Source organism: Episyrphus balteatus, chromosome 4 (genome assembly GCF_945859705.1).
Source record: "Episyrphus balteatus chromosome 4, idEpiBalt1.1, whole genome shotgun sequence".
In the NCBI taxonomy this organism is placed as follows: domain Eukaryota; kingdom Metazoa; phylum Arthropoda; class Insecta; order Diptera; family Syrphidae; genus Episyrphus; species Episyrphus balteatus.
The window spans coordinates 7585816-7611337 of record NC_079137.1 but is presented as its reverse complement, the minus strand read 5'-3'; the positions used below and the strand labels follow the sequence as shown (position 1 = coordinate 7611337).

The 25522-nt window shown below is 28.5% G+C and overlaps 1 protein-coding gene across 2 annotated transcripts; it reads right to left on the bottom strand.

Moving 5' to 3' along the window:
• Positions 1-1650: 1650 nt before the first annotated feature.
• On the bottom strand, positions 1651-18923 carry LOC129917727 (uncharacterized transmembrane protein DDB_G0289901). 2 transcript variants are annotated; one of them, XM_055997807.1, is made up of 2 exons: positions 18135-18923; positions 1651-3665 (listed from the first exon to the last, which is right to left on the bottom strand). In XM_055997807.1, the coding sequence occupies exon 2, from the start codon at positions 3183-3185 to the stop codon at positions 2139-2141; it is 1047 nt and encodes a 348-aa protein (XP_055853782.1). In that variant the 5' UTR covers positions 3186-3665; positions 18135-18923; the 3' UTR covers positions 1651-2138. The 2 variants fall into 2 exon arrangements, with proteins under 2 accessions (XP_055853782.1, XP_055853783.1); XM_055997808.1 differs by lacking the exon at positions 18135-18923 and adding an exon at positions 7639-8207.
• Between the last annotated feature and the right edge of the window lie 6599 nt (positions 18924-25522).

Here is a 25522-nt window from a genome sequence, read left to right as displayed (position 1 = left end):
TTTTAAAAGGTAACAGGCAAGTTTCAACAAAATATATAAATTTTATACAAAAAAAAAAACAGTTTTTTTTCTTCTGTAGTGGTTGTTGTTGTAGTAGTAGTGTCAGAGAGGGGTTATTTGTTGTATTTTTGGGAGAGCATTATGATTTTTTTCCCAACATGCTGATTTATGATTGCTTCTTTATTAATAAAACTCTCTCTCTCACTCTCTCCAAATTTTGTTCTTGTTGTTTAACAAAAGAAATTGAGAAAAAAAAATATAAAATATACAATTGTTGTTGTTGTTGAGGTGAGTTGAGTTGAGATATTGGGAGAAGTTGTTGTTGTTATTAAGAATGTGTTGTTGTTGTTCTTGATGTTTCAAAAGGCATATTTGTGGTTGTTGTTGATTGTTTTTTTAAACAAATTAAGTTTTTTTTAAGTTACTAACATTTAATAGTTTAAAAAAAAAATAAAGTTATCACCTCGGTGTGAAGGAACATATTGATATATATTTGGATCACATTGTTGTTGTTGTTGTTCAATCAGCATGTTGTTGTTGTTGTTGTTGTTGTATAATTCACCTCCATCCTTGATTTTCTCATTTGTGGATTGTGTGTGGATTCCATTTTCGGTTGTGGAGGATATGATAATAGTGCATCATCTCAAATGTTGATATCTGTGGTGGATTGATGTTCTTCCATTTTGTTGTTGATGTTTGACAGATGGGTTTGTTTGATTTAAATTTTTTTTGAGGTATATTTATTTTGTTTGTTTGATTACTTTTTTTGTTTTTATTAAATTACCATTAATTTATGTATTTTGGCAGTTGTTGCATATTTTTAATTTTTGTTAAAAATAAGCCAAAGTTTGTTTTTTTTTTTTGTTTATGTCCCGTATTTTTTTGTTTTTTACACACATTCTATGTTTATATAGTTTCATTTTGTTGTTGTTGTATTTTTTTTTTTCATGTTTAAAATCACATTTTCTGTTGTTATTGCATTTTAAGTTTAATTAATTTTTAAACTTGCTTTTGTTGTTGTTTTTTTTTTTTATTTATTTATATTTTTATCACACTTCATTTCGTTATACACAAATTTTTCTTTTAATTCTTTTATTTTTTTTTATTAAACTTAAATTTAAATTTTTTTTTAAGTTTTGGTTGGTGGGTGGATATACAAAAAATTTAGTTCAATTTTTGTTTTTTTTTTATTTAAACAAATAAAAGAATTGAAATAATTATATTAAAAAAAAAAACAATTAAGGAGAAAATAGAGAAGTCGAAGAAGAGAAAACAATTGTAACGAAGAATAACGAAGAAGAGAATTTTGTGTTTTTTTTTCTTTTTTTGTTATATAAAAATCTTCTTCTTAAATAACAATAAAATTAATTATTTTGTTTTATCATTAAGAGTTTTTTTGTTTTTTTAATTTAAGGTACTACAAATTTATTTTATACAATTAATTTTTTGTTTGTAATTTTTTTTTTCTCAATTATTTATGTATTTTTTTTCAAAGTCTATTTATATATCACGATTCAATTTGTTTGTTTTTTTAAATTTAATATTAAATCACTAAAAATTTTTGTTTTTTTTTTTTTAATTTTTTGTTTGTATTTAAAAAAAAAACCACAAGTTGTTGTCGCTGTTTTTGTTGTTGTTGTTGTTTTTGCATTTTTTTTTTTTTATTTAGTTTCTGTCTATTTTATTATATTTTTTAGAAAAAAATGTGCTGCATTGTTTTTAAATTTGTCTGGAGAAAAAAGGGGGGATGGCGTGGTGTTTGGTTTGGGTGGGCGGTAGTAGTAGTAGTTGTTGTTGTAATTTTAATTGTTTATTTTTAAGGGGAATATAGGAGAAGTTTTGTTTTGTTTTTGTTAATTTTAATTGGAGATCCATTTTAAAGCGAAAAAACTATTTTGTTTGCATTATTTTTTTTTTTCTTTCATGATTTTTGATGTTGTTTTTTCAAATCGTATTGTTGTTGTTATTTTTCTTATTTTTTTTGAAAATTTGAAAAAAAAAAAATAAACTAAAAAAAAAATTATTCCTTGTTTTTTTTTTTTTTTTGTTGAACTTAAGTGTTTTTTTTTTTTTTGACATTTTTTTTTTGTTTGCATCTTTAATTTTAATTATTTTTAATTTAAAATAAAAAATGGCGGTTACGATTGCACATTGAGCAACAATTTCAAATTGTGCGTATCAAAGTCATCGAGGAGATTGCGTTTCGATGACTTGACAACAACTCCGGTTGGAACTGCAGCCAGCATTGCCGATGGCGACGTATTAAACGTTACCATCTTGGGATCAGTAATGATCGAGTTTGTACTTAGCATAACATCCTTGCCGCCCATTGTCCAGTGTTGCGGTGGCTTTGGTAAAGCTGTTGGTGCTGGTGCATCGAAGCACTTACTACCAGCATAGTGGGTTAAATTCGTTGGTATAAGGGTTGTCGGGGAGACACCGCCTCCACCGCCATTGCGGATAGTCGTTGACGCCGACGACAAAAGGATATGAATACCGTTGTTGTTGTTATTATTATGGCCACTCGAATTTCTATGATGATTGCGATTGGATTTGCGGCCGCTGCCGCCCCCACCGCCACCTCCAACAACGCCAACACCACCACCGCCAATGATTGTGGCCGGTGAGTTGTGGCGCGAATTGACTGAGCCGTGGTGATGGCCGCCGGGACCACCGCCGCCACTGCTGCCTCCATGCTTCTGGTGCGAATGATGATGATGATGATGATGATGGTTATTCTGGCGAAGATTTGGATTGTTAAAGAAGGAATCATTGCCACCGGGGGATGTTAGCAAGTTATTGGCGCCGGTGCGACTTGAGGTCGAATTGCCACCGGGTGAATGGCGTTGCCAACCACCATGAGTTCGGGGCGAATGATTGTTTTTGCGAGCGGAGAAGAATCCACCGCCGCCGCCGTTGTTATTGCTGCCAGAACCCATGCCGCAGCTGCCGAGACTGCTGCTGGATGAGTTACCACCTAATGACGATGATAGACTGCTGGACGATGAGCCGGACGACATTGAACCGGGTGAGGTGCTTAAATTTGTACTGCTGGCAATACTGTTGGAATGATTTGTTGTTGTTGATGATGAAGAAGATGATGATGTTGTACTGCTGCTACTGCTACTTCCGCCATATCTTATCGACATTTTATTACTGCTACTATTATTGTGCGAGTATGTCATCTTGTCAGCTTTTTTTTTTGTTTATTAAATTTTATATTAAATTGAGTTGAATTATTTTTTGTATTATTATTTTTCAAATTGAATTGTTATTATTTTATATAGTTCTTTTGTTTTTAAAATTACTTAACTTTATATATCACACACAAGTAATTAAAATCAACGAAAAAATACTAAATTCCATTAAGAGTTTTTTGTTTGTTTTCTGTTTTCTGTTTTTTTTTTTTTTTCTTTTTATTATTTCTCTGGGTTTTGCTCTTTTTTTTGTTTTTTGTTTTTTTCTTAATGTTTTTTGTTTGTTTGTTCACAACTGCCTCTATATATATAGATATATATAAATATTTATATTTTTATATATATTTATAATTTTTGTTTATGTATATATGGTAATCAGTCTGTCGATTTGTTTTTTTCTTTTATAATTATTTTTATTATTATTATTTATTATATTTTGGTTAACAATTTTTTTCTGCATCGATGGTCCTTTTGGTGGGTAGGAAGAAATAAAAAAAAAGAAAAAAATGCATATTGTAAAATTGTGTTTTTTTTAGGAAGGTTTATAGAGTATTTTTTGTTTTATCTGGATACAAAAAAAATGATGTCGTTTTGTAATAAGCAGCGAGTCAATTTTTGGTTGGAGTTTTCAGATAGTATTTATGCAACGCATTTAAATTCATTGGTATTGATTAATTTAAGATTGATTTATTTTGGTTATTATTTTCTTAATAAGGTTATATCAAAAACACTATTCTTTTACTTTCAACTTAAAGGTGTCAGAAAAAATATATAATATATAATTCACACTGTTCTCTATTCTTTGCAATCCTAAAAGTTTTTCCTTATAAATAGTAGCAAGTTAAATTAAAAGATCTCTTGATCTAACAGGCATGTTGAAAATCCATGAAGTTCAATGACCAGATAATGGTTTTCAAAGAGAAAATTTGCACGTTGAAAAGTTCTTGCAGTAGCACGAATTTTTTCGTTCTTCTAATAGGAAGGTAATAAAAAACGATTAGTCTTACGCAAAACTTATAAATTAGCCTTAAAATATTCTGAAAAAATCAAGTTTTGTTCATAAATGATGCTTAATTTTGGTCTAATAAGAGGGATTATAAATTCTGTTTTGTATTTTTCCAAATCCCATTTTCAATTCAAAGAACCCTCTTTCATTAATTTAAACGGATAAGCAGCAAAGTGAAAAGGATATCGATATAACTTTTTAGCAAAGGTTCATTATTCCTAAGAATTTCTTGCGAAAAAGCAGACATTTGATTCGATCCGACTCAACTTTCTCCGATGAATAAAGTTCAGAATTATGCTTGTGTATTTTAATTATAGAATCGTTTCGATGTTATTTTTAAATCTAATGCTAATAAAAAAATATTTCAGAATTCATACAAAAATCGGAAACAGGGACCTTATGGATAGGTACTCTCAAAAATTGAAGTAAGAAAGGCTTCGAGAATCTAGGAATTTCACTGATTGTTGAGTTGAACCTTATTTTCACTTTAGAGCAGGTAGGTGTACATAATATTGGTTGTAAGAGTCTTATCTATTTTTGTTTACTGCAAAAGTTTCATTAAAAAAATACAATTGGAGGCTAATATCTTATGCATAGTAATATAGGATGGAAAACAAAAATTTTTGAGAAACAGGAGGACGAAACAGTAGGGCTGACTCTGATCACTAAATCGACTGATTTATTGAACACACTTTTATTAATAAAAAAAAAAAACAAAATTTCTGACTAACTATAAAAGTCTGAGATTTATTTTCAAAACAATAAAATCGTTGAATCGATTTATTTATCAGGCTTTACGCAATTAAGGTAAATTATAGTAATTTTGTGTCTACATAAAATTCGAACAAAATTTGAAATAATTTATCTATTTACCAGTTACAGTTAGTTAATGAGAAATAAAGTTTTCTTTTAAAATATTGGGATAGTTCCATGAAAAAGTGGACACTAAATTGTCAATGCAAGTTGTAAGAAAATGTTCTTTTTTATAAACCCTTATGGCTAAAAATTTAATTCATGGAGCATAAGCTTGGCAACTAGAAGAAGAATTCCACATGAACTTGATGGAAAAACAAGCCAATAGAAAAAAATGAATCTAATAGTGACGATTACAATATCCCCTCGTGATTGTGAAAATAAATTAAAATGAAAGCAAGCTTCGTCACACAATATTCAATTTAAAAATTGCTTTACTGAAAATGCAACTATTCTTAACAACCATAAGTCGAAGGTAACATGAGTTATTAAATTAAAGTAACGTGAATTACCTAAATATTTTCAAATTTTTCATCGAAATATTGAAATGTTTGGTTTTGTCACTAATTTTAAAAGCTTGTAATTTTTCATGTATAAATTCTTCATTTAAGACAAATTAAGATTCTTCATTTCAAAGAAAAACTTCATACCTACCTACTGTCTGACTCTTAAAATTCTTGTTCGATTTTTGTAACTTGTGTTATCAACAGACTTTTTTTTTAGTAAACGGTTTAAATAAAAAAAAATTTTATTATAAAAATCATAGGAATGCTACATTCATGGGCAGTATTTTCGTATCAATTTATATTAAAATTGCCAAAAAAAAATGTTCTTAACGTAAGTTACCATGGAATTACCCATTGCTTAAAACCAGATTTGCGTAAAAAGCAGAAAATCCATTTTTTGGAGTCCTAAATAAGAAGTTAAACTTTTTTTTTTTTGTAATATAGCCAGCTTAGGTTTATGAGGATGCAAGAACTAATTTTCAGCAAAAATCTTATAGGTAGGTAGGTAGACTTATCTCTGATTTATAGAAGGTAATACCTACATAATTATATTTTTCATAAGAACCGCCCTTTAAATTAGGTACCTAACTGAAATTGTAAATTTTTCCAAATAAAAGGACGAAATGTGCAAAAGGAAACCTAGATCCCTGTTCTGTAACTTTATCACCGGATTGGCGATAAACATGTTTGAATGACTATATCCCTCTTATTCCATAATCATGTTTTCTTAAATTCTGAATTTTAACTAAATTTTGTTTGATTTAGGAATAAAATTGATTTTATAAAAATTCATAAATATTTATTACCAGTGATTAAGTTACAGAACAGGAATGTCTACTTATACTAGATAGGTATTCAATACAGTTTTCAACTTAATTTCAACGCACAAAACCCTTGAACTAAAATCTACAAATTTAATTTTTTGCGACGGAAATAAACACTTGAGCAAAAAAAAAAAACATTTCTTAGATTCTTGATGGTAAAAATGTGATATCGTTGATAAGTAGGTATGTACTTATACATACAATTACCACTTTAGATTCCAGTCTAAGATTACACTTTTTTCTTGGCAAATGGAACACGGTATACCTATGTTTTAAATATCCACATGGCTACATACATAGGTACATTATGTGCCTATAATTTACGTGAATGTGCGTAGTTTTTAAATAAAAATAAAACAGTTTATTATAGAAATTAACTGCTACAATATTTATTTTAAACTGTGTTATAACAGTTATTACAGATTGTGTACCTATAGACTTTTGATATTCAATCATTAACCAAAAAAGTGAAATTAAATTAAATTTAATATAAACTACCTATAGAATTTTTATAATTTTTATTTAAAAAAAACACAAAAATCAAAAAAAGACTATAAAACTACGAAAAAAAAACTAGGTAGATACCGAGGTATTCTATTTTTTCAGTTTTTAAGCAAAATTTCGTGTTTTCAATTTTTTCATAATTCGTTTGGAAAAAAATGAAAATTAGAAAATTTGTCAAACTTTTTTTACAAATAAAAAAAAATGTCCAAAATCCTACGAAAATTAATCAAAATAGGCTTCAAACCTGAGACAATTTGTTGCATTTTACGAGCACATGTGTGCCTCATTTAGTTGATGTTCAATCACGGATGGTTTTGAGAATTTCCTAATCAAAGGTAGATTTTTTTTTGTTAATTCAATAAACTTCTTTCACAACAAAAAAATGGTATTTTTCTCAATAATTTTGATATTTTTTATTTCATTTAAAAAAATTAAAGAAAATCAAAAAAGATGTCACAACCAATTTTCACTTCAACCAAATAAAATAATCAACACCCTGTTTTTGCACATTCTCAAAATATTAAAGAGCAAAAAAAAAAATAACTCAAAAATTCACTCACTGCTTCAAAAAGGGATATTTTCAAATGAAATTGCTAGGAGCAAAAAAAATATACAACTCGAAAGCAAAACAAGGGAAATATAATTTTATGCAAATATAAATGAAGAAAAAATTAAAACTTCCAGCAATTTCTCGATTAAACTTTTGCTTGCTTACTCAACAAAACGAAAATCATTGGAATTGAATCATAAATCAAAACCAAGGAAAAAAGAGACAACTTCCTTGTTTTTTTTGCTTCGTTTCAATAAATAAAAAAATAAATAAAAAATGTATACACAACAACACACACCTTTTAAGTAGAAAATTATTTTTTTGAAAAATAATTTCGTTCTCGTTTCTTTTGTTTTGATAATTTCAAAACTTTTTTTTTTATAATTAGTTTAGGAAAGAAAGACACTCCGTCACTTTTTTTTGTATTTTACAAAAAAAAAAACGCTTTTAATTATTCTCTCTTAACTCAATAATTATGTATGTATTTTACAAAATGGATGTTTTTCAAACATGTGTTATATTTTTTTCTTCTTTGGGAAAAAAATCCAACAATATTTTTATTTTTTTGTATTTTTAATTTCTATTTTATAATTCGAGAACCGTTATTTAAAAACTACTACACATCGATCAGCAATTAAAGCACGTCTTCACACTGCGAACGCTGCGAACCAAGTGATTGAACGAGTGAATTTTCAAAATCGAGCTAAAGTCAAAATATATTATAATTTTAATGGTGGTGTGGTGAATTTGTGTGGCGAAGGGGAAATACGAGTGTTTTTTTTTTTTTACATTTTTTTCTATAGCTATCTCTTTTGTTCGTTTGCTTTACGCATTGAGTGGAGTTTTTTTCGTTTTTCATAAATTTTGTATGTATTGGTTTTGTGTGTGGTGAATAGATTGTTTGTGTATGTACGTGCGTAAATATTTACTCAGAGAAAGAGTTGAATTTGAGTGGTTTTTTTTTCTGTACTTTTATACAACAACACGACAAAACAACTAAAATTTTTATTCAAAATGGCTGGCGTTGATTGCTTTTATGACGTTTTATTTTTTTTTTTTTTAATATCTATATATGTACATATGTATGTATTTTAATACACGTCGTAAACGTAATAATTATGAATCTTTGATTAAAGTAGTAAGAAAAGAAAAATAAATAAATAATACCCCTTCTTATTCTTATAAAAAAGTTGGCAAGTATGGTTTCCTGGATTTGAGTTTAATTAAAATAAAATGTGGTGAGAAAATAACATATGGTCAAAAAAATAACATGTGGATTGGAATCGATATCAAATAGGAAAGATATCTATACTTAAAAGTTCTTAAAGAGTTGTTGGTTGTTGAAGTTCTGTTTTTAGGTAGGTCGTAGGTACCTACCTAACCAACTTACCTATGCAGCCATTGTGGTATGGCTAAGTTGTATTTTTTAGGTAGAGATAGAGACCTTAAATCTTAATAGGTATACCTATATGCACAAATACATACCAACTTTATTTTGAATTCTTTTTAAATTTTGCAAATTGGCTGAGAAATCGTTTAACATTTTTAAGAATACGGAATCCCTTGAAATTGTAATAGGTACCTACTTTTAACTGAAAAACTATGTCGAGAGTTGGGTAGGCCTTTAGAAAGGTTCACATTTTAGTCCGGTCAAAATAGACATTCAAACCAGAAATAATTCGAATAGAGCTGAAAATTGATACAGGAGCATTTTAATGTCGATTAAAGTAAAATGTCAAAAGTCCCATGTGTGCATAAAAAGATATTCAAGTTTTAATGTCGAAAATTTAGGTTTTTTCATAAATAACTTTGAAACTAGAGATGCTATAAAAAAAAGTATATGAATTGTAGGTTTTGTAATAGGTATCCTAAAAAAAAATGTGATGACACTATTTAGAGATGCCGCGAACATTGATTTGGCCGAATACCGAATATTCGGCCACATTCCTCGGCCGAATACCGAATATTCGGCCACATTCCTCGGCCGAATACCGAATATTCGGCCACATTCTTAGGCCGCCGAATATTCGGCCAAGGACACTCAGAAAAAACGTTGGTAATTTAAAAAAAATTATACTTTGTCTCAAGAATAGATGAGGCTTAAAAATTCCCAACAACATCGTATTGTAACGATGAATAACTGAACTACTTTTAAATTAAATGTCTGAATACACTACCTACTACTGTAAAGGTAGACATCTAAAATCGAATTATATATGAGGACTGTTAGCCAAGATCGAACGGCGGACCCATACAAGTGGTGGTCAACACATACTACAAAATTACATATTTTGAAAACATTTGCAAAAGTCTACCTTTCTTCTCCTGGGACAAGTGTTTACAGCGAAAGACTATTTTTCGAAGCAGGAATAGTCTACGAAGATAAACGTAATCGTTTACTACCAACATATGCGGAACCAATAGTTTTCATTCACCACTACTTGCCTTTAGTAGATTATGGGATATTTTTTTCATTATTACTCAACTTTGAGAAAAATCTGAAGTTGGCAAGCTTGAGAGTTTGCCAACTCGAGATTTTAATCAAAAGCTGAAAATTTGTTTTATTCATTAATTTTTTCTTAGCTCCCTTGTTCCAAACTCAAAGTTGCCCAACTTGTTGTTTTACTAATATCCCTAGGTTATTTGTGACAGTCAATTTCACAAACTGTCAATTTCGAATGATGTGTCGTTTAAATTGAAGTTTCATAGGTTTTTTTTAATTAATGGTTTCATATGTTTATTGATTTATTCAAACCAATAAGATTTCGAAGGAAACGCACCCAATTTACAATGAAAAAGTAGATTTTCCAAGATTACAAAAGGAAACTCCTAAACAAAAATGTTTTTTTTGCAGAGAAAAAAAATCAAACAAATAAAATCAATTTTTACTACACAAATCACTTTTGCATTTATTTTAAATTAAAATATATAAACTAAATATATGCACAAATATGCGATTGATTTCACTATTACAAAAAGTAGATGCATGGCTAATTTTCCAAAATACACCAGTTATTATTTTTCAATAAAAAGTTTTTTCTCTATGACATTTAAACAATCTTTTGAAACAGAAATAATAATAAATAACGACATTTTTAAAGTAAAAACTCAAGTTTGCTCGAAAACTTCTGATAATTCCTGAAGTTGAAAAAATTAAAGTTGAGAAACTTTAGATTTGAAAATTGAAAGTTAAAAACGTCAACTTTCAGTGAATGAAAACAATTTTTCAAGTTGAGAATAAAAATCCTCGAGTTGTGTTCAACTTCGAGTGAATAAAATCGCCCTATATGTACTAAAATTAAATTTTTTTAATAAAACACACATTTTGGTATAATAATTTGTCTTTTTTCTTCTCCATTTGGTATTCGGCCGAATAGTTAAACTATTCGGCCGAATACCGAATACCTGAAAAATAGGCCGAATACCAAATAGTGGCCGAATGTTCGCGGCATCTCTAACACTATTTTTCTACGAGATATCGTTTAGAAGATATCGTGGTTTTAAAATGTGTCAAATGTGGAACATAAAGGTTTTTTGCCTATTACTCTTAAACGACGAATTCTATCGAAAAGTTGTCTTGTAAAAGCTAGTAGATAATGTACTCTTCTATATAACTATATTTTTTGTTTTTTTTGGTAAAGTAGTCGTTCAAAAAGAAAAACTAATTTTAGATTTTGTCAAAGTTCAAAAATTGCGAACTTTTGTTCCTAGCTGAGTTTTTTGACATATATTTTTAACTCATATCATAGACTATTACGTTTTCCACAAAATACCATAAGATATGCTTTAGTAACACTTATTGTTTTAATGGTGCGCTTAAATGAGAGGTATACATATATAGAAAATATCGTTTTTTTTTTTGTCTATTTTCGTCAAATGGATTGTGTTATCCAAACAAATTTTCATATCATGTATTAATAATGTGTTTTTTTTTTACATAATTCAGTTTTTATTTCTCAGAGCTGTAATTAAAAACAAAAACTTTTTAATTTGGAAAAAAAAAAATCAAAAATAACAGTTTTTTATACTTAACTCTTCTAAAATGCAGTTTTTAAATATGTTTTAAATTGATTTTATAGCGAATGATGTTTTCCATAAAAAAGATTAGGATGTGCTTTTTCGTAGCTGCAATCGTTTTAAAGATATAAAATTTCAGAAAAAGTACTATATGAAAAAATCGTATTTTTTTTTTTTTATTTTCGAGATTTAACCTTGAATAACTTTTTATGCACACATGAGATTTTTAGTGACATTTGATATTTTACTTTTATTGATGTTTCAATGTACCAATTTTCAGCTCTATGCCAATTATTTCTGGGTTTGTCTTTTTTTATGTCTATTTTGTCTGGACTATTTTGTAAGGAAGCCTTATTTTATTACTTAATAAAACTATAAATAACTTCGTGTCCAAAAAATCAAATTTAAAGAACATGGATATTTGCATTGCAAAATAATAGCAAAGTGGGTACTTGCTTACTCTTACTTTTTATTTATAAATTGTGGTTACCTTAACTATTCAGAGATTTAAACTGTTTCTAATTAAAGTTCTTTAGTTATGTTTAAAATACTTAAGTTACCTACATATGATTTTAACATTGTTAACATCTTTTGATTTCTGCAAAATAGTGGGAAAAATACCAACATTAATAATATTGTTTCATAAATTTTAGACTGAAAAAGATTTTTAAGTTCCGTAGCTTTGGATTGAAAAATCGCATTATAAAAAGTCTACTTTTTTTATTACCAAAACCACATGTTTCAGACATGTTAAAAAGAGTAGAAAACAAAAATTAAGAGTTGGTAAAAGTTGACGAAGCAGGAAATTTTGCCAAAAAAGTTGTATGCCTTAGATCCAGATTTGAATGTACCTTTTTTAGTCAGTGTGGTAAGCCATACAAAACGTGATAGGTCTTAAACCGAGTATTTTTTTTAATGTTACAAAGCGTAACCAAACGATCTGTCATATTTCGTGTCTTTGGTCTGACTAGGTAAAGTGCCTCAAAGCATCAACATTTTTTAAGTTTTCAAGCACGTTTGGAAACAATTTTAAGAAGAAAGAGCAATGTAGGAAAGAATGTTTGTTTATAAAAGTGTAGGTTTTATTCCATAACTTCTCATAGGTAGCGCACGATAGGAGAATATTGTTTTTAGAATGTCTTAAGCGGTCTTTAACCGAAGTTTGTTTAAAGAATATAAGAAATTTATTAATCAATCGTTTAGCAACTTAAAAATAAATAAAATTGAAATGAAATCAACTATTGGATTAGGTTAGTTTTAGTTTGCATTTAAAAACGACAGGTATTCTTAGAAAATTTATAATTTTCAACCATGAATAAAAAAAAAAAAACTAAATTTAATGGAAGTTTTTTTGAGTTTGTTTTTTTCTTTTTTAAATTCTTTGAAATTAAGGGTTGGTATTTGTGAAACCAAGCTCATCAGCTTTCTTTTTTGTTTGTGCTCCTTTATTTCAATTTGAAAAACATCTGCATAACTATTATAATGGAAGAGGAAACCCTTGCAACAAAAATTTACCTGCCACATCTATTTCGTTATATTTAATGGCTTTATTGAATTTTCCAAAAATTCAGGTACCTTTGTACGTAGGTAGTCATAAATTACCTTTAGAAAAAAGATCGTAATAAAATTTGATACAATTTTGCTTAATATTACTCGTTCAACATGTCACTGGTGTAGGTACCTATTATTTTACATTACTGGAAAAAACGTGACAATCTGCAAATTACTACTAAAAATGACTCACAATATCAACTTAAGAGATTTTTTAAACAATGTAAACTTAAAACTATTCTTGGATTAAAAGTCAAATAGAAAAGGTTGAGTGACCTAAACTGCCTGTAACTAGCTATTTACTGGTTACTATCGTACCTAATTCCTCATTAATGTTCCCAAAAATTTAGATTTCTAGACGAAAATAAAATACCTTTAGCAAATTGTAAAAGAAATATTTTGAAAGAACTTACAAAAACTTGAAAAAATTTTCTATAAGAAAAAAAAAAATAGAACACACACGTAATACATTCATCTTGTTTACGAAAAAGCAAAAACAATCTAAAAATAAAACTTGTTTTTGAATTTTTCTTTTTTTTTTTGTTGTGTTATTTCTGGTTTTTTTTTTTGGAAAGAAAAATGTAATATTTTGTAACACAAGTTTTTTTTTTTTTTTTTGAAAAAAAAAATACTAATGGAACAAAATATTTCACAGATTATTTTTTAAAATAGAACAAACAACAAGAAACGAAAAGTATTTTGTTTTCTTCAAACCCCCAAATAAAATACTGAAAAAGCAAAGAAGATTCCAATTTTTGTCAGATAGATGCTGTTTTGAATGCGTCAGAGAAATACCATTATTATAAATGAAATGACAAGATTGTACCGTAATTGGCAGATTCTTAACGCATGAGTCTATGTCTTTATTTTAAGATTTTATTTTTGCACTTATTTTTGGAGATATTCCAATATGACGTCAATATTGACTCTACGTCACTTGAATAATATTGAATTTTTTTATGTTTAAAAATGCCAATGGCTATATCATTTTCATCAAAATCGATTTCAATGAAATGGGGAAAGTTTTTGCACTAATATCTCTTATACAAATGGTGATTGCAACCAAACCAAGTTAGCAAAATTTTTAAACGTTCGCTACATATTATTCATAGTAAATATAAGCAAATTTGTTGTAGAAATACAGTGCAAGAGGCGTTACATTCCTTATTTGTTCTTATCAAGTAAATCAAAGGATTTTTTTTTTTTAAGATTAAAGGCTCTGAGATCTCATTAACGTGAACATGTTTAATTGATAAAAATGACGTTATGAGACAAAAAATCAAATAAAACGGCTTGTTTGCTTACTATTTGTTAAGGTTACATGTGTTCAAATTGTTTTTGTTAGAAGTTAGAAGATTTTATAGATTGGTTTTTGTTTCATTTTGATAACTTTTTGTTATTTTGAATGATTCAGACAATTTTGCTGGGGATATTAGGACTGTTTGGTTTCATTTTTACCGCTGCCCAAAATAGACAATGTAAATTATGTTCAGCAAAAAGTCTATCTGACGCAAGCATTAAAAGTGTAGTTTTTAATTAAAAAAAAAGGCAAATAAACATATTCTTTCTAAAAAAAAAACAGCCAAGAGAATTTCTAGGCTATTATCAGAAATCATTCCACTCATGTTTTTTTCCTTTCTTTTTTTATTTGAAGAAAATAAGCAAGTTAACAAAAAATAGTTATAAATAAAGACGAAAAACTTGAATAAACGTAAGGTTCGTATTTTCAAACTTGACAGTATGTGCCATCAAATTTTGAAAGTAACCAAACAGATCTTAGCAAAGTTCTGTTCATGCAGTTGTTCATAAAGGAGGCGTTCAGAATAATTAATAGGTCAAGTTCATTTGTGCATTAAACTGAACTTCGAAAAGATCTTTCTAAGGAACTAAAGGAACTTTTCAAATAAATTTTTCACAGATCAAAAGCTCTTCAGAATTTTTTTCTTTTATTCTATTCAAGATAAAACGAAATCCCTAATTTTTAACCAATGCAGAAGTGGACTAGACCCATTATTATTCTGAACGCCTCAAATATTGAAAACAGTTAGTAGGTAAATCAAAACTTTTTCCTCTTAAATGAGTTCAATAGTTAAGAATAATTTTTTTCTATTTGCTTTTGAGCCAAAAAGATTAAACAGATTCTAGCATGGTATAAAAAGAGAAGGTATGATCATTAGAAAAAAATCAGTATCGAGAACTGTCAAAACTTATGGCTACTTAAGGTTTTGACAGCCCAGCCCATTGAAATTGTTGTTGTAAACAAATTTGTCTTGGAAGTTGTTGTTGCTTTTGACTTTGCCAAATGCCAAACGTCAAAAAATTATCACCCCATTTTGTAAGATGGCGGCTCTAATGATCATACCTTGTCTTTTTATACCATGAGATTCTAGAGTACTGTCAAATGAGTTTGTTTAACGGATTTGAATATACTTTGAAGATTCATACGCTAATTGAATAAAATAACTACTGTTATTAAATATGCAACTTTATTGCAGTTATATGAAAATTTACTTTTTGAAATGAAATGTCAAAGGGATTAACAAGTAGCACCACCTAGTGCTCATAATTGTAAAACAGTTTCATTATAATAGCTGTGTTTTATTTTCGCAAATAAATTAATGATCTGATCCGGATCATGAGGAAAATAAAACACAGCTAATATATGAACCTGCTAAGTGTCAGTGAGAAGTATAACTTTAATCGCGTTTACATGTGTACAGACACTCTTTTTTTTATTCTTTCAATTTTACTTTGTCACTTTTGACTCTGATAAATTTGAACAGATCTTACATTTTGGGTTGTTCGGTTACTGAAATTTTGCAAAAACAAAAAAAAAATGCTTTTATGGACGGAAAAAAGACTGAAGTCCACTTTTTATCAAAATTAATGCAATGGTATGGTTTCTAAGTAGGGGAAAGTGGTCACCCTTCGTACAGTTTTTACTTATTTTTTTTTAGTTATTTATTTACTCAATCCAGCTTCGAGAAAATGGACTTTATTTGTAATATGTATATTATTACATTTTACAAAAAAATTTGACACTTTTAAGTCAAAGGCTTAAATAGTTATAGCCATTTTACTGGGATTAGATTTTTGTACGAATCCTCCCCACCCGTGGGGTACCTTCGTACAGCACATGGGGTACATTCGTACAGGATATTTAAAACGTTAATTTGACTAACTTTTGATTTGTCAAATGCCAAATTTGAGTTTTAAAACATTTAATTACTTATTAATTTATTAATTAATTGAACTTGACTCAGAAAAAAACAAAAACAAATAAAAAACTTAATTTTTCGCGATTCGACGATTCTGAAACAAATTATTATTTACATATATAAAAATACCAACCTTAATTTACTATAGAATGCGAAAAACTTATTATAGAGGTTTAAATTTCATTTCAATAAAACTGTAACTCCGTGTTTTGATTGTTATCTGCTCAAGAAAATTTACTGGCGGGCATACGTATGCGTACGAATGTGCCCCATGTTTGACTGTACGAATGCTCCCCAAGCTGTACATAATGCAGAAAAATTGATTTTTGAAAAAATGTACTGAGATTTTGCAATATTTATAATTAAAACACAAATTTAACACTTTAATCAACAATTCTTCATTACTGTTTAGCCAAAAACATACTTAACTTAAACACAACATGACATCAAATGTACATAAAAAAATTACTCAGAGCACTAAAAAACACTAAAAGTCTTGTGGCGACCGAATTCGTTGCACTTAGGATTCAAAATTTATCTAGCAGCTCGGCGCCTACTATGTCTATGCACACTAGTAAGCACGTGTTTGAATACCGTTTAGTTTTTGTTTTAAGCTCACTGTACGAAGGGTGACCGTGTACGAAGGGTGACCACTTCCCCCTACATATCAACTTTTTGATGAAATTTCTACTTTTTGAAAATTATTTTTATACTTTCAAAAATGTAATAATTGTTGTAAAATAACCATTTGTTACTAAGTTATATTTCTGAAACCCAAGCAATTTGTTCAAACAACAAATTTCGCAAACAGAACTTATTTAACTAGTCTTTAAAATCAGTTTGACTGACAGACAGTTCAATAGATAGGAGCCTATCTTCCTTTTATTGGACACGAGTCCCGCTTTTAAAGTTTATTAACCTATCTAGTAGTAAGGTATATTTATGTACACATACATATTTCTCTCATTTATTCATAAATTGATAAGAAATGACTATACTGAAAAGAAATTTACTCCTTATCAATTTATCAATAATTTTGGCACCTAGTTAATTTCGTTTAAATTACTTTAAAATGCATGTGAATTGTGTTTGCAACGTAAAAACAAACTTTTTCTATAAATGTAGGTATTATTATCAAGATTTAAATCAAAATTAAGATAAATACATTCAATTTATTTACCATACCACAAGAAATTTGACAACATGGCATTTTTTTTTCTAACAGCTGTGAACTGTGATTGAGTTGTGTTGAAAATCTTGCAATTTCAGAAAAAAAATAACTCAAAGTAACCCCAGGTGGAGAAATTGAGTGAAGGCTTTGAGTGAAGATGAGAGAAATAAAAACAAAAGCGACGTTGCCACTTTTAGTAAATAAATAAATTAATTTACGTCACGTAGGCATTTTTATTGAGGCCGTTTGATGAATTTTAATTATAAAACCAATTTCGTTATAAACTAAAAAAACCCCAAACATAAATTGATATTGAACAACGATAAAATATGAAATAAAACTACTCCCTATTGAAATAATTAAACAATTTAAGTTTTTTCACGTACCTAAAAAATAAATCCAATTGCAAAAGGTGTGTAAAACAAATTACACACAATATTATGTATATATGTATAAATCAGTACACATTTCAATTTTTCCCCTTAAAAACCAATTGAGTTTTCTTATCTTGGAAAACTGGGGATTGAGTGACTTAAATGCTCGATATGACTCGTCATCGAGGTGAATTTCTCATTTTTTACACCTCATTTCCTTATCCTTGAGTTAAACTTGGAGTTTAATGGCTGCTTTTACCCCCAAGGCTTCCCCTCAATATACTTTCACCTTTGTATGAAAATTTATATACAAAGCTTTCACAATTTAATTGCATTGCAAATATAAATTTAAAAAAAAAAAACACTCATTGCAATAAAATTTACTCAGAAAAAGCTCTCTTAAAGCTAAACACAAAAATAATGTATGTATTATGGGAAATATTGAAAATAATGTGCAACTTACTTTATGCTTTTGAAAAAACCCCGTCGTCTTGAAGAATAAAAATTGCAGATGAAACTGGAATAAGAATCCGTTGTTTTGCACTGCACAAGCACAAATACACACAAAAAGAAATCACTTTTTTTTCTCAGGGAATTTTTTATTTTGTTAGCTTTTTTTAATTCCTTGTTTTGCTTGATTCTCTATCTCTATCGCACTTGTATGATTTGTGTGAGGAAAAAAGCTTTTCCTCTCTCGTTTTATTTTATTTTTTTATGTAATAAATATAAAATTTATTTTTACAACAGAGAAAGTAGTAGTTTTTTTGTTTGTTTTGTATTTATAGATTTTTCTACAAACAAAAAAAAAATTTGCAATTAATTAATTTCACTCAATTGAAACAGAAAAGAATTTCTTAAAAAAAAATTGATTTTTTTTCTTCAACTTTTTTTTTTCGTTTGCTTGTGTTTAGCTAGCTGTAACTCATACATATATATGTATATATAATAGCTTTTTGCTCTTTAACATTTATAGATTTTCTTTTCCTTTCACACACTTAATTCATATTTTATCACATATATAAATGTATTCACATTGATATATATGTATTTTTCATTTATTTATTAAATAATTTAATAAATGTTGTTGGGAATCACTTAATTTTTTTTTTAATAAATAATTTACAAATATATATAATAGATTAATTTGTAGGGTCGCTCGAGATGAAAGAACATTCACAATGAAAAATCGCTCTTTTCACGAACAAACAAAAACTTATAATAAATTACGGATTTATTTTTTTTTTTTTTTACACTCTTTCGAGAAAACTTAAAATCGAAATGAGATTTGGTGCGGTCGTGTTGAGTGGTTTTATTCAAGAAAAGATGAACAACAGTTTTTTTTTTTCGTTGAGTTGAAGTTTTTTTTTGTGTGAGTGAAGTGAGGGGAAACATCTTGATTGGAATATTTAGGTGGAGAATGTGGAAGTAAACAAAAAAATCATATTGAAAAATAACGAAAGAAAACGGGACAGAAAAAAAATGAACGAAAAAAATGGTCGAGTACAGTAAGGGTTGAAAGTAGTAGTTTCTAGGTTGACAGTAATGTTAGAAATTTTGCGACAAAAATATTATTTTAAATAATACCTATTCATATAAAATGATCAAAAATTTCTAACGAGTCGACTACACCCAACTAACATTTCAGCTTCATTAAAGGTATTACAAAAGCTAAATTTCAGCTCTTTTCAACTTTAGTATGGTTATTGAGAATGAAAAATGAATGTAATATAAGGTCTATAAGAAGCTTAAACGAAGCTTTACCGAAGCTCTACAGAAGCTTTAAGATTTGACAGATAGCTTCGGAAGAGCTTGCATAGCTTTTTAACACATGTTCTTTTTCAACTTGGCTTGATTTGATTTTAAATCATAAATTTTATCTTTTAATCTGAAATTATATAAAACATTCCATTAGTTTTTAGTATATCTATTAATAAAAATTTTAAAAGTATATAATTTTTTTACCACACCCAGGAATCGAACTTCGTATCTGCTTGGTGGTAGTCCACCACTCTACCCACTCGACTAGTATATTTATTAATTAAACCAAAAACTTAATCAGTTCAAATAACCAAAAAGTGTCCGAGTTAGATTATTTTATATCAAAACCAAAAATCAAATACAAATTTTAGTAATTTCTGTAAAGCTTCTATAAATTCATTAAACAGGCTTATCCGAAAAACAAGTTTTCTTCGTTTAAGTTTCTTTAACAGTATTTAAACTACTTATTTGAAGTTGTTAAACAAGTTCGAACTTCTATAAGCAATTAAATTCTAAAGCAAGCTCAATACAAGCTGTATAAAAAGTAGAACCTGCGAGATTTCAATTTAAAGAAGCTGTTGTGCTAGTTGGGATATGCGCATCCCGTCTAAAATTCTTGAACAAATTTTAGCTCATGTCGAATTCCTTTCAAATTTTAGAATCGCCTCAAAAATCGAATTTTTGGAACATGAAAACAGACCGAATTCTTTTTGCGATTGTGTGTGTGTGTCATTTGACAACAATTTTTACACGAACGTTAAGCTGAAATCAAATCAGTTTCGGCAAAATAAAACCAGAGATTCCTTTGATCAATAATTTTGTTTATTTTCTTCTGTAATATAAATTTAATTAAATCAAAATCAATAGGAAATTCCAGATATGTATTATTCAGATCTGAGTGAAGATGAAGTAGAAGGTTAATTATTTTGGCGGTATGCTGTGGTTTTACAGAGAAAAAAAAATTTCTGAAGACAATATCACGGGAAGAAAAGTCACAGTAATTTCGTCGCCTCAATAAAATAATGTCGTATGTTACATTCGGCTACTTTTGGGAAAACGCAATTAAAGTTCAGATTTTTTTTCTCGAAAACTGTACGGTGAATTTTTTTAAAAATATCATGACATATACAGAAAATATTTGTCTATTGAATTATGGTAGAATTATTTCAATATTCCAATCCTGAAACAAATAATAGTCTATTTTCTACAATATGCCGATGTCGTATGTTACGTTTTCACAGAAACTATTTGTTAGCCAAACACATACGACAAATTGATGACACATACGACAAAAATAAGCAAAGTTTTATTCGAAACTTGTTTACGACATACGACAAATAGATGTCAAATTCAATGCGAAAAAACAAATAACTAACGTTAATTTGAAAACTTTTTAAAATTACATTGGCTCTTGGTAATAACCCGAGTTTAGCAAAACTCGATTTTAACAAAAACATCAATGGTAAAATAACATACCTACATCTAACTTCTAAACAATTGGTTAAGATAGAAGCAGTTCACCTATAAAATGATAGAACTTTTTTAATTTGGAAGTGAGATGTATGTTTTATTTTTTGTTAAAATCGAGGTTTCGCTTAATTCGGGTAGGTATATTACTATGGGTTATTGACTTCACAACAAAATTCTTTCCTAAAGATAAAATCACATAAATAGAAAAAAAATAATAGGTACATTATTTTTAAAGCAATTTTAGAATTAATGAGATCACAGTTTACTAAAATTAAGTTATGGGGACTTTTCACGAGTCGATTTTTGCTGTGCGGCTAAGCTTTACGACCCGTGTGAACGTAAGTCTTAGGCGACTAAAGTGACAATCCCCATAGAAAAATCCTAGTCTACCGACATATCGTGCGGCCAAAATCGACTCGTGAAAAGTGGGCATTACTATTCAAGGTGAATTAAAATTATTAAGGTTTTAAGATAGCACGATAAAAGCTTCATACAAATTTCGTAGGGCCAAGTTTTCATTGTCACTGGATTCGAAACATTGGGGGAACCTAAAGGATTGGCATCAAAGAATTCATCTTCCAATATTTCGTTACGTATGCTAAATTTATAAAATCATAAAACCACTATTTTATGCATTTTGTATGCATAAAATAGAGCATAAAGCTCCTCGGATAAACTTGGAGCAGGTTGACTCGTCCGACCTGCTCGACATCTTGATTGCAACTGAAATTACACTCGTCAGTGTATTTCCTTATGGGACAAACGACAAACGTTTACTGAAACTCCAGTAAAATATTGTTGTATGTGTTGCAAAAACAGCACATACGACAATTATTAACCGAACGAAGAAAAACACAGATTTGTATGAAAAAATTGTAGTATGTGATAATTTTTGTCGTATGTGCACGTTTTCTGTGCACTTACGACAAAAAGCTACTGAAAATGTTTGTAAACCTACACATACGACAAAATGCATAGCGATTATCTCGGAAACAAATACAGATATCGAAAAACGGATTACACAGAATGAAAGAGAAAAAATCAATTAGCAAAACTGCATTCAAATCTCAAAACTTCAATTTTGCACATACGACAATATTTTATTGAGGCGACGATTTGACTTTTTCACAAGAACTACGTCAGGAAAAAAATACATTTTGATCGCACATTGTTTTTTTTTTTATTTATTTCATATTTTTCCGCAATAAAATACGATATTCTAGCTGTGTTTTTTTTGTTTATCTATATAGATTTTGTGCAAAAAAACGACATCGAGATTTTTGAAATCCATGCAAACATTTGGCACCACTGTACATATACTTTGGCAGCTGTCTGTCAAAAATGTTGCTTTTGTTTTTTTTTTAATTTTAACTCCGAAGTGGGAAGGCCATTACATCCATGTTGGATGCAAACAAAAATTTTCATATGGCCATCATTGTATATATATTTCTATAGTACTATCATGAAGTCGAATTTAGTATTAGTTGATGTCGCCACTTTTTTGAGGTGGCGCTCAGTGTGTTTTTTTCATACAAATTCTGCTTTTTCAAGTCACCACTAGAGTTCCTAAGATCGTTTTACTTCATGATAGTACTATGGAAATATATATACAATGATGGCCATGGCATCCATGTTGGATTCAAAAAAAATTTTTTTTTCACAAAAAACCAAAAATGATCTGTATATTCTTAGCTACATTTTAAGACCATGACCATTAACATTAGTTGCGTCGTTCTTGTGTTATAAGCGTTTGAAGGTAGCCATATTGAATTTTTTTTCGATTTTCTTAAAATCAAATGTGAAAACTTTTTTATTTTTATTTCTAATTTTTCGAAAAAACTTTGGTAATTTTATATACATATCTGTTCAACAATCTTCTCAGGATCCATTTAAGACTTTTATCTGAAAAGTGCATTGCGTATATCTCGAGATATTAACATTTCAATGCAACCATGTCAAACAAATTTTTGATTATTTTTTTCTATGAGAGTTTTTTTCAAACCTCGTTTTCTCCGCTTTTTTTTTTTTGTTAATATTTTCAGATATTTCTATATGAACACAACAATTAAACTACCTTGGCACTACTGTTTTTATCGAGAGAAAGTAAAATCTGGATAATTAGGTGTGTTTTTTTGTTTATCTATATAGATTTTGTGCAAAAAAACGACATCGGGATTTTTGAAATCCATGCAAACATTTGGCACCACTGTACATATACTTTGGCAGCTGTCTGTCAAAAATGTTGCTTTTGTTTTTTTTTTTATTTTAACTCCGAAGTGGGAAGGCCATTACATCCATGTTAGATGCAAACAAAAATTTTCATATGGCCATGGCATCCATGTTGGATTCAAAAAAATTGTTTTTTCACAAAAAAACAAAAATTATCTGTATATTCTTAGCTACATTTTAAGACCATGACCATTAACATTATTTGCGTCGTTCTTGTGTTATAAGCGTTTGAAGGTAGCCATATTGAATTTTTTTTCGATTTTTTAAAAATCAAATGTGAAAACTTTTTTATTTTTATTTCTAATTTTTCGAAAAAACTTTGGTAATTTTATCTACATATCTGTTCAACAATCTTATCAGGATCCATTTAAGACTTTTATCTGAAAAGTGCATTGCGTATATCTCGAGATATTAACATTTCAATGTAACCATGTCAAACAAATTTTTGATTATTTTTTTCTATGAGAGTTTTTTTCAAACCTCGTTTTCTCCGCTTTTTTTTTTTTGTTAATATTTTCAGATATTTTTGTATGAACACAACAAATAAAGTACCTTGGCACTACTGTTTTTATCGAGAGAAAGTAAAATCTGGATAATTATCTGGATTTTTCAAAAATCTATACAGATAAAGTTTTTGTTGTATTTAACACGTAAATTGTTTTGATTTCAAAAATCTCGATGTCGTTTTTTTCCACAAAATCTATATAGATAAACAAAAAAACACACCTTCTATAAATAAGTACTTAGATTTTAGTAAAATCTGCTTTGAACTACTTTTGCTATATTGAAAAAGTAGTTCAAAGCAGCTTTAAGTACTTTAGCAGTAGATAAATGTTCCCAAAGGAACGCAGCTATTTTGGCGATTGGAGCATAATATACTAGTGCCGTAGTTTCAACAACTTGGAACTTATTTAACAGGACGGATGTTTACATTTTGTATATCTAAAAATGACGTCCGTATCAAAAGTCTTAACCAAAATAAAAAGTAAAATGTCGGATGCTAGCTTCTTCCGTCCTGTTAAATTAGTTTTTGTAGTGCATTTCAACTTTACCAATCGCCAATAATTTTGAAGTTGGTGTTCTCAAATAAACAAATAACACGAAGAAATGTCAAATTAATGTTTCAAGTATGTGTGCCAATCCGTGTATATCTTTCAAAAAAGAGGGATTCAAAATAAATCGAATTCTGCTTCGTTTGAAGCGAATTTTTTCCCATGGAACATGTAACATGAAAAAACTCGCTTCTAGATCGATTTTTTCATTGAAAGGAATTTGACATCAGTAAATTAAGAATTTTCGATTTCAGCTCCCATACAAAATTCTCTGAAAAATTTAGCCGAATTAAAAGTAGTTTAAGAATTTCAACCCAGTTGTGCGCAGCTGAGATTAAGGGGCAATTGTACAAATGTGGTACAATAAATGAATTAATAGTTTAATTTTAACCTTTATTTTACCAAAAACATTTTCCCTGATATGAACAAAATTTCTTTCACATAATCTACATAGTGTGTTCTCAGCCTTAATATTTTTTCTAGTTTCAATTTTCAACTCGCCATTTTTGTATTAAAATTTTGGCGCTGACATCGATAAGAATTTGTTTTTTTTTTGTCACCTGTCACCTGCAATTTTTCTCATTTTTTTTTCAAAACGTCAAAAGCTGCATCGCCGTCAAGAAGTAAACTCCTTCCTGCTGCAGAAATTTCGGCAAAAATACAAAAAAAATTTGTTCTCACCCCAAAATTTGCAACGTTGACCTCATAAAACAAGAGAAAAAAAAATCAATATTTTCGTTTTCATCATTCACAATCATAGGTACGACAAAACAATCTAAAAAGAAGTCCTTTTGCTGTGAATTCTTGTAAAAAAGTTAAATGAATCTTTGTACAAAATCGAAGAATCCATTGTAAAAGTAACTTCGTGTATTTATCCTTTCTTGCAACAACCATCAAAGAGACTAGATTAAAATTTATTAAAAATTGTCATCATCATCCAGCAGAAACAGCGACTTGAGAGAAAATTATTAATTTTTTTTTTCTTTTAATTTTTTTCGGTAAGAATTTGAGGGAATTTAATAGATTTTTTGTAAGATTAAAAATTATATTTTATTAAACAAAAATTAAAAACCAAAAAAGAAAGATAGTTTTTAAGAAGAAGAAAAAAACAAAAAAAAAAAATGTGGTGTTGGGTTTTCTGAAATAACCAATGTGACCATCCAATTTTGAAAAGAAAACAAAAGTTGGATTCAATCAGTATTGGATATTTTTTAGAAGAACCTACAAACAACCTGCCAATATTTTTCACTTTTCAATATTTTAGAAAATTATAATTTTAGTTTTCCATATAAGCAAAAAAAAAAAGTTACAGAAACAAAAACAATTTCTTAAACAAAAAAGA